The 8976-nt window shown below is 69.3% G+C and overlaps 1 protein-coding gene across 1 annotated transcript; it reads right to left on the minus strand.

The window, feature by feature from the left end:
* Positions 1-506: 506 nt before the first annotated feature.
* Positions 507-8749, minus strand: GDF11 (growth differentiation factor 11; the record flags this gene model as incomplete). Its single annotated transcript, XM_084223431.1, has 3 exons — positions 8036-8749; positions 2596-2969; positions 507-887 (listed from the first exon to the last, which is right to left on the minus strand). The coding sequence occupies exons 1-3, from the start codon at positions 8412-8414 to the stop codon at positions 507-509; spliced, it is 1134 nt and encodes a 377-aa protein (XP_084079557.1). The 5' UTR covers positions 8415-8749.
* Positions 8750-8976: the final 227 nt, after the last annotated feature.

An 8976-nucleotide genomic window follows, 5' to 3' on the forward strand; every position in this document is an offset into this window, starting at 1 on the left:
TCACCAGCGGTGTCCCCAGCGCTGCTCCAGGAGCGCGGGGAGACGCGGGGTGCGCTCGCTCTTCCTCCTCCTCATCCTCCTCCTCCTCGTCCTGCTGCTCTCCCCGCTGGGCTGGGCTGGCCCGGGGGAGCCGCCACCCGGGGCCGTGTCCCCGCGGTGTCCCCGTGTCGCCACCGCGGCGTGGGGGTCCCGGCCGCCCCCTTCCCTTCTCCGTCCGGTCGCTTTATTGCACAATGCGCGTGGGATCGCGGCGCCGCTGCTCCGCGCCCTTCTCTTCCTCTCCCCTCCGCCATCCAAACCCATTTCAACGCTTGGCCTTCGTCACTTTGCGCTTCCCGCCCCGCCCCGAACCAACAACGACAACAACAAAAAATCCAAAAAAAAGCAAAAAAAAAAAAAAAAAAAAAAAAAGAGCGGAAAAAAAAAAAAAAATAAAAAACCAGCTGAGGAGCCCGCGGGGGGCGGAGGGGGCTTGCTCGGAGGGGAAGGAGGGAGGCAGCGCGGCTCTAGGAGCAGCCGCAGCGATCCACCACCATGCCGGGGATCTTGCCGTAGATGATCTGCTGCTTGTCGTTGAAGTAGAGCATGTTGATGGGGGACATCTTGGTGGGCGTGCAGCAGGGCCCGGCCGAGCCGCGCGGGTTGGCCTGCTGCACCAGGTGCGTGTGCGGGTACTTCTGCATGAACATGTACTCGCACTGGCCCGAGCAGTAGTTGGCCTTGTAGCGCTTGGGGGCGATGATCCAGTCCCAGCCGAACGCCTCGAAGTCCACGGTGAGCGGGTAGCGGCAGCAGCGCGACTCCGTGGAGTGCTCGTCGCAGTCCAGCCCCAGGTTCCGCCGCGAGCGTTTGTTGTTCTCCAGGACGCGCAGCTCCATGAAGGGGTGCTGGGGACGGCGACGGAGCGGGGGGGACGCGGGGACAGCGGGGGGGACAGGGACAGCGGGGGGGACACGGGGACAGCGGGGGGGACAGGCGGGAGGGGACAGCGGGGACAGCGGGAATGGGACACGGGGACAGCGGGGATGGGACATGGGGACAGCGGGGGGGGACACGGGGACAGCGGGATGGGACACGGGGACAGCGGGGATGGGACACGGGGACAGCGGGGATGGGACACGGGGACAGCGGGGACAGCGGGGATGGGACACGGGGACAGCGGGGATGGGACACGGGGACAGCGGGGGGGACAGGCGGGAGGGGACAGGGACAGCCGGGAGGGGACAGGGACAGTGGAGAGGGGACAGGGAAGGAGCGGAGGGGACAGGGACAGCGGGAGGGGACAGGGACAGCGGGAGGGGACAGGGACAGTGGTGAGGGGACAGGGACAGAGCGGAGGGGACACGGGGACAGCGGGGGGGACAGGCGGGAGGGGACAGGGACAGTGGTGAGGGGACAGGGACAGGCGGGAGGGGACAGGAACAGTGGTGAGGGGACAGGGACAGAGCGGAGGGGACACGGGGACAGCGGGGGGGACAGGCGGGAGGGGACAGGGACAGTGGTGAGGGGACAGGGACAGAGCGGAGGGGACAGGAACAGTGGTGAGGGGACAGGGACAGAGCGGAGGGGACAGGAACAGTGGTGAGGGGACAGGGACAGTGGTGAGGGGACAGGGACAGGCGGGAGGGGACAGGAACAGTGGTGAGGGGACAGGGACAGTGGTGAGGGGCCAGAGACAGCCGGGAAGGGACACGGGGACAGCGGGGAGGGGACATGAGGGATAAGGGTAAGGGGACAGGGACAGCCAGGAGAGGACAGCAGTGGGACAGCCACGAGGGGACAGGGACAGGGGTGAGGGGACACGGGGACAGCAGGGAGGGGACAGACGTGAGGGGACATGGACAGTGGTGAAGGGACAGAGCCGTGAGGGGACAGCAGTGAGGGACACAGGACAGTGGTGAGGGGACACAGGGGACAGTGGTGAGGACAATGGTGACACACCACCCCCCTGCACCCTGCTGCCCCCAGCCTGGCTGCGCTGTGCCAGGGGGTGGTGGCATGCCCTGGAGGTGCCACCAGCCCCGTGGAGCTGTCATCACTCCTATCGAGGTGTCCCCAGCCCCTCTGAGCTGTCACTGTCCCCACGACCTGTGATCACATCCCTAAACTGCCACCACCCCTTGGAGCTGTCACTGTCCCCCAGCCCCATCCCAGCACCCACCCAGAGCCCCTCTGGGGACACCCTGAGCCTGGGGACAGTGCCACCCATCCAATGTCACTCTGGGGACACCCTGAGCCTGGGGACAGTGCCACCCATTCACTGCCACTCTGGGGACACCCTGAGCCTGGGGGCAGTGCCACCCATCAAATCCTCTGGGGACACCCTGAGCCTGGGGACAGTGCCACCCATTCACTGTCACTCTGGGGACACCCTGAGCCTGGGGACAGTGCCACCCACCCAGAGCCACTCTGGGGACACCCTGAGCCTGGGGACAGTGCCACCCATTCACTGCCACTCTGGGGACACCCTGAGCCTGGGGGCAGTGCCACCCATCCAGAGCCCCTCTGGGGACACCCTGAGCCTGGGGACAGTGCCACCCACCCAGAGCCCCTCTGGGGACACCCTGATCCCCCCGTGTCCCCAGTGCCACCCACCAGCCCCTCGGCGCCGGGCCCCAGCGAGGTGACAGCCAGGTCGTTGCCGTTGGGGTCGAAGGCGTTGATCTCGATGCCCCAATTGTTGTGCGGCTGCTTGAACCAGTTCTGCAGGACGTGCTTGAAGTCGATGCTCTGCCAGTGACCCGAGCGCGAGTTGAGCTCGATCTTGAGCGAGCGGATGCGGATGTGGCGGCTGCCCTCGTCCGTGACGGGCTTGAGGCGCAGGATCTGCAGGTACACGGTGGAGGTGTGCTGCACCGGCCGCAGGTACACCCAGAGCTGCGCCTTCACCACCTTGGTGAACATGATCTTGGGGCTGAAGTTGAAGAAGCAGCAGTGCGGGTTGCCCTCGATCTGCACCACCGGGTCCGCTGCGGGGTGAGGAGGGAGAGGAGGGGTCAGGGTGGGACTCGGGACTCTCGGTGGGACCCCCCCCCGCCGCGCTACGGGACGGCCGGGAGTCGTTGTGGGATCCCCCCGGTGCTGCACCGGGAGATGAGAGCCTCCCGGGGATCCCCCAGAGCCGCTGCGGGACCCCCGAACCCGTCTCGGGGATCCCCCCGGTGCCGCACCGGGAGCTGAGACTCTCTCGGGGATCCCCCAGAGCCGCTCCGGGACCCCCGAGCCCGTCTCGGGGATCCCCCCCGAGCTGAGACCCTCTCGGGGATCCCCCAGAGCTGCTCCGGGACCCCCGAGCCCGTCTCGGGGATCCCCCCCGAGCTGAGACCCTCTCAGGGATCCCCCAGAGCCGCTCCGGGAACCCCGAACCCATCTCGGGGATCCACCCCCGGACCCGCACCGGGAGCTGAGACCCTCTCGGGGATCCCCCAAAGCCGCTCCGGGACCCCCGAGCCCGTCTCGGGGATCCCCCCCCGGTGCCGCACCGGGAGCTGAGACCCTCTCAGGGATCCCCCAGAGCCGCTCCGGGACCCCCGAACCCGTCTTGGGGATCCTCACCGGCCCCACACCGGGAGCTGAGACCCTCTCGGGGATCCCCCAAAGCCACTCCGGGACCCCTGAGCCCGTCTCGGGGATCCCCCCCCGGCCCCGCACCGGGAGCCGAGAGCCTTTCTGGGACCCCTGAACCGCACTCTGGGACCCCCGAGCCGCCCTCCGGGCCCCCCCGGCCCCGCTGCGGGACCCCCGAGCCGCGCGGGGTCGGGGCAGCCCCTCCCCGGGGTGAAGGTCGGGTCAGAGGCCGCCCCGGGGGTCGCCCGTTCGGAGGTCCCCGCTCGCCCCCTGACCCCCGGCCCCGGGGGGCTCGGGAGCGGCCCCGAGCGAGCTCCCCCCGCGGGGGGGTCCCGGCCTGTGTGGGGCGGGGGGCTCCGAGCCCGCAGCACCTGCTCGGGGCCGCCCTCCCTCCCTCCCTCCCCGGGGATCCCGGAGCGCCGCATCCCCCTCACCTCGGGGGGCGGAGAGAGCCCCCCCAAACCCGGGAGGTGACACCCCCCCGAGCATCCCCCAGCTGCGGGGATCCCCCCGCGGGCCGGCCCCACATCTGTGTCGAATTGAGCTGGGAATTTGCCCCCCCGCCGCCCCGGTCAGGTTTAATAGCGCCCAGCTGCAGCGCGGGGCCATTTGCCGCGCCGGCCCCGCGGGGGTCACGACACCGGCAATGTCGCCTCCCCTCCCCGGGCCAGCTCGCAAATGGGGCTGGGGGCCGCGGGGACCCCCCACTCACCCCCCCCACAGCAGCTCGGGGGGGTTTTGTCACCCGGTGCGCGGTGACACCCGGGGGAGCGGGGCCGGGGGGGCTCCGGGAGCCACCGGGGCCGGTCCCGAGAGCCACCGAAGCCCCTCCTCGGGGACCCCGCTGTCCCCGCGGCGGCCCCGGGGCCTCGCTGCCCATCCCGGGGGACACCGGGCGCGGTGAGGGGGGGTCCGCCGGGGGGGCCGTGCCCCGCCGGCCGCCGTGCCAGGATGCTCGTCCCGTCGCTGTGGCAACGGGGGATAAAGGTTACCGGGACACCGGGCACAGCTGGGCCTGTGCCGGGCGGGGGGCGGCCCCCGGATCCCCCCCCCCCCGCTCTTTGTTCCCGCATTCGGGGCCCCCCGAGCGCGGCCCCCCCCCCCCTCCCCGAGGTGCTCGGCGCTGTCCCCACGTCCGTCCTTGTGTCGCCACGTCCTCGTGTCGCCTGTCCCCGCGTCCCGCTGACCTTGAGCGGCTCCCCCCGGACCCCCCCCGCCCCCCGGGCCTCATTAAGCTCCCCACCCCCCGCGGGTCGCGGGGGTCACGGGTAGCCCCTCGGGGGGTTTCGGAGCCAATTAACCCTCTCGGCTCCTCCCGCAGCTCGGCCCCCCCCTGGGGGGGGGGGGGGTGGGGGCCGGGCAGGGGGGACGGGGGGCGGCCGGGGGGAACCCGAGAGCTTTATGGCCCATAAAGCGCCTTCCCCTCCTTCTGTTCAGGAACCATAAAAACCCCGCAATTGCCCGGGGGAGGCGAGCGGAGAGGGGGAAAAAAAAATCAAAATAATAACGGAGAGGAGCCCCCCCCTCCCCTCCCCTCCCCTCCCCTCCCCTCCCCGGGGCGCATCCGGGCCCGCGGGACCCCCGGGGTGGGGGGGGGGTGAGGAGGGGGCTCTGCCCTTTATTTTGGGGGGCCCCCGAGCTGCGAAAGGGGCGGGGAGGGGGGGCCCGAGGCCCGGGGAGGAAAACCCCAGCGTGTCGTCAATTTTATGGGTAATAAAATTTCAAAGCCGCCCGAGCGCATTTAATGCCTGGGAAGGAAATTCGGGGAGGGGGCGGCAGCGCCTCACACCTCCCTCCCTTCCGCTCGCCCCTCGCGCCCCCCGGGGGTCGCCCCGGGGGTCCCGCGCCGGGAGCAGGTGGAGAAATCCCGGGGGAAACTGAGGCAGGGAGGGGGCGGGGCCGGGCCAGGCGCGGCCGGGTCCCCGTGTCCCCTCCCGCTGTCCCAGCGGGGACCCCTGGCTGCGCTGGCCTGTCCCCAGCACGGCCTGCTGTCACCCTGCTGTCACCCTGCTGTCACCCCGCTGTGGCCTTGCCGTCACCCTGATGTCACCATCGCCCTGCTGGCACCCTGTTTGTCACCCTGCTGTCACCCTGCTGGCACTCTGTTTGTCACCCTGTTTGTCACCCTGCTGTCACCCTGCTGGCACTCTGTTTGTCACCCTGTTTGTCACCTCACTGTCACCCCGCTGTCACCCTGTTTGTCACCGCGCTGTCACCCTGCCACGCGCCCTGGGGACAGCGAGGTCACCGTGCCACCTGCCCCGTGCCCCCAGTCCGCTCCCAGTGCCTGGTGACAGTCCCCAGTGCCACTGCTGAGCGGTGCCAGTGCTGGTGACAGTCCCCAGTGCCACTGCCCAGTGGTGCCAGCGCTGGTGACAGTCCCCAGTGCCACTGCCCAGTCCCCAGTCCCTGCTCCCAGTCCCAGTCCCAGTCCCTGCTCCCAGTCCCAGTCCCTGCTCCCAGTCCCAGTCCCCAGTCCCTGCTCCCAGTCCCTGCTCCCAGTCCCTGTCCCAGTCCCTGCTCCCAGTCCCTGCACCCAGTCCCAGTCCCTGCTCCCAGTCCCAGTTTCCAGTCTGAGTCCCCAGTCCCAGTCCCCAGTCCCTGCGCCCAGTCCCAGTCCCTGCTCCCAGTCCCAGTTTCCAGTCTGAGTCCCCAGTCCCAGTTCCCAGTTCCCAGTCCCTGCGCCCAGTCCCAGTTCCCAGCTCCCAGTTCCAGTTCCCAGTCCCAGTTCCCAGTCCCAGTCCCTGCTCCCAGTCCCAGTCCCTGCTCCCAGTCCCAGTTTCCAGTCTGAGTCCCCAGTCCCAGTCCCAGTCCCTGCTCCCAGTCTCAGTTCCCAGCTCCCAGTCCCAGTCCTCAGTCCTCGTTCTCAGCTCCCAGTCCCCAGTTCCCAGTCCCCAGTCCCAGTCCCCAGTCCCCAGTCCCCAGTCTGAGTCCCCAGCCCCAGTCCCCAGTCCCAGTTCCCAGTTTCAGTCCCCACTCTCAGCTCCCAGTCCCAGTCCCAATCCCAGTCCCCAGTTCCCAGCCTCAGTTCCCAGTTTCAGTCCCCACTCTCAGCTCCCAGTCCCAGTTCCCAATCTCAGTCCCCAGTTGCCGCTCCCCAGTATCCTCCCAGTCCCAGGTCTCGGCTCCCAGTCCCAATCTCAGCTCCCAGTCCCTGTCCCCAGTCCCAGTCCCTGCTCCCAGCTCCCAGTCTCACTTCCCAGTTTCAATCCCCTCAGTTCCCAGTCCCAGTTCCCAGTCCAGTCCCCTGTGTCAGCTCCCAGTGCCCAGTCCCAATCCCAGTCCCTGCTCCCATCTCCCAGTCTCAGTTCCCAGTTTCAATGCCCTCAATTCCCAGTCCCAATCCCAGTCCCAGTCCCAGTCCCCAGTCCCCAGTTGCCACTCCCCAGTGTCCTCCCAGTCCCGGTCCCGGTCCCAGTCCCAGTCCCCAGTCCTCAGTCCCCAGTTCCCAGTCTCAGTTCCCAGTCCCAGTTCCCAGTTCCTGGTCCCAGCACCCAGGGCCCGCTCCCAGTGCTGGTGCTGGGCTGGGTGCCACTGCCAGCTCCCAGTGCCCTGTCCCCTGTCCCAGTTCTGTGTCCCCAGTCCCCAGTCTGAGCTCCCAGTGTCAGCTCCCAGTCCCCAACCCCAGCACTCTGTGCCAGCTCCTGGTCCCCAGTCCCAGCTCCCAGTAACAACTCCCAGCTCCCAGTAACAACTCCCAGCTCCCAGTAACAGCTCCCAGTGTCACCTCCCAGCTCCCAGTGCCACCTCCCAGCTCCCAGTGCCACCTCTCAATCCCAGCTCCCAGTAACAACTCCCAGCTCCCAGTAACAACTCCCAGCTCCCAGTCCCAGTCCCAGCTCCTGGTACCAGCTCCCAGTGCCACCTCCCAGTCCCAGCTCCCAGTCCCCAGTGCCACCTCCCAGTCCCAGCTCCCAGTGCCACCTCCCAGCTCCCAGTGCCACCTCCCAGTCCCCAGTGCCAGCTCCTGCTCCCCAGCACGGGGCCCCTCTCCCAGTCCCTGTCCCCTCTCCCAGTCCCTGTCCCCTCTCCCAGTTCCCGGCGCTGTCCCCCTGTCCCCTCGTTGTCCCCTCGTTGTCCCCTCGTTGTCCCCTCGTTGTCCCCTCGTTGTCCCCTCGTTGTCCCCTTGTCCCCGTCCCCGCGCACACGAAGCGTCCCCGCGGGACCCGCACGGACCGGGGGGGGGACCAGAAGCGCCCGGGGGGAGCTCAGAGACCCCCGGGAGGGACTCGGGGACCCCCGGGAGGGACTCGGGGACCCCCGGGAGGGCTCGGGGAGCGCCGGGGGGGGGCTCGGGGAGGACGGGGCGCCCCGCGGGGACATCGGTGCCGAGCGGGGAGGGCGGCGGGGGACCGGGAGCGGAGCCGAGGGAGGGGAGGGGGGCTCCGGGCCGGGGCTGGGGGGCCGGGGGCAGGGGAGGGGGGGATCCTCCGGCGAAGTTTGCAGCGGAACAAAGGGCGGCACTGACTTTCCTGGGCCATGCTGATGACGGTCTCGGTGGTGGCGTGGTACTCGTCCTCCTCCAGGTACTCGTCGTGCTGCAGCGAGTCCCCCTGGAAGTCGTGGAGGTCCAGGAGCTGCTGGAGCGGGGGGGCCTTGGGCAGCAGCTGCTTCACCACCTCCCGGGTGATGTTGGGCGCTTCCTTCAGCCGCAGCTTGCTCAGGATCTGCGACTTGATGCTCTCCAGCCGCAGCTCTTTGCTCTGCCGCCGCCACAGGCACACGGGGCAGGCGGGCTCGGAGGCGGGGGGCTGCTCCACCGACCCCCCCCCCGCCACCGCGGCCACCAGCGAGCCCAGCAGCCACCACAGCGGGGCCATGCCGGGGGGGGACAGCAAAAAATACATCGGGAGAGCGAGGTGGGGGGTTGGGGGGGAGGAAAAAAAAAAAAAACAAAAACAAAAAGAAAAAAGAAAAAAAAAAAAAAAGAAGAAGAAGAAACAAGAGGGAGGGGGAAAAAAAAAAATAAAAAAAAATAAATAAAATAAGCAAACCCTTCCCCACCGGGCCGCCCCCCCGCCCCGCTTCCACCGCAGCGCGCAAGGGGGGGGAAGGCGGTAACGGCGGCGGGGGCGGGGAAGCGGGGACCCCGGGGGGGGCCGAAGGGGGGGGGGGGGATGAAAAAAAGCGGCGGTAGCGGCGGCCCCGGGGTTTTATACCCCAAGAGAAGTGTGTCGTCAGCGGCCTTGATTGGCTGCGGGCGCACAAAAGAGGTTCTGGCAGGGGCTTGGCACCAGCCGCCGCCGGCCCCCCGAGCCCCGGGAACGGCCCCGCCGCCGCCCGGTGCGCTCGGGCACCCCCCGCCCGCCCCTCGGCTCGGGGGGGGCCCGGGGGGCGGCGCGGCCCGGCCCCGGCTCCCGGCAAGTGCGGCGGGATGGATGCGCGTCCCGGCAAGTGCGCCCGCCCCCC

Source organism: Fringilla coelebs (genome assembly GCF_963513975.1).
Source record: "Fringilla coelebs genome assembly, chromosome: 30".
Lineage (NCBI taxonomy): Eukaryota > Metazoa > Chordata > Aves > Passeriformes > Fringillidae > Fringilla > Fringilla coelebs.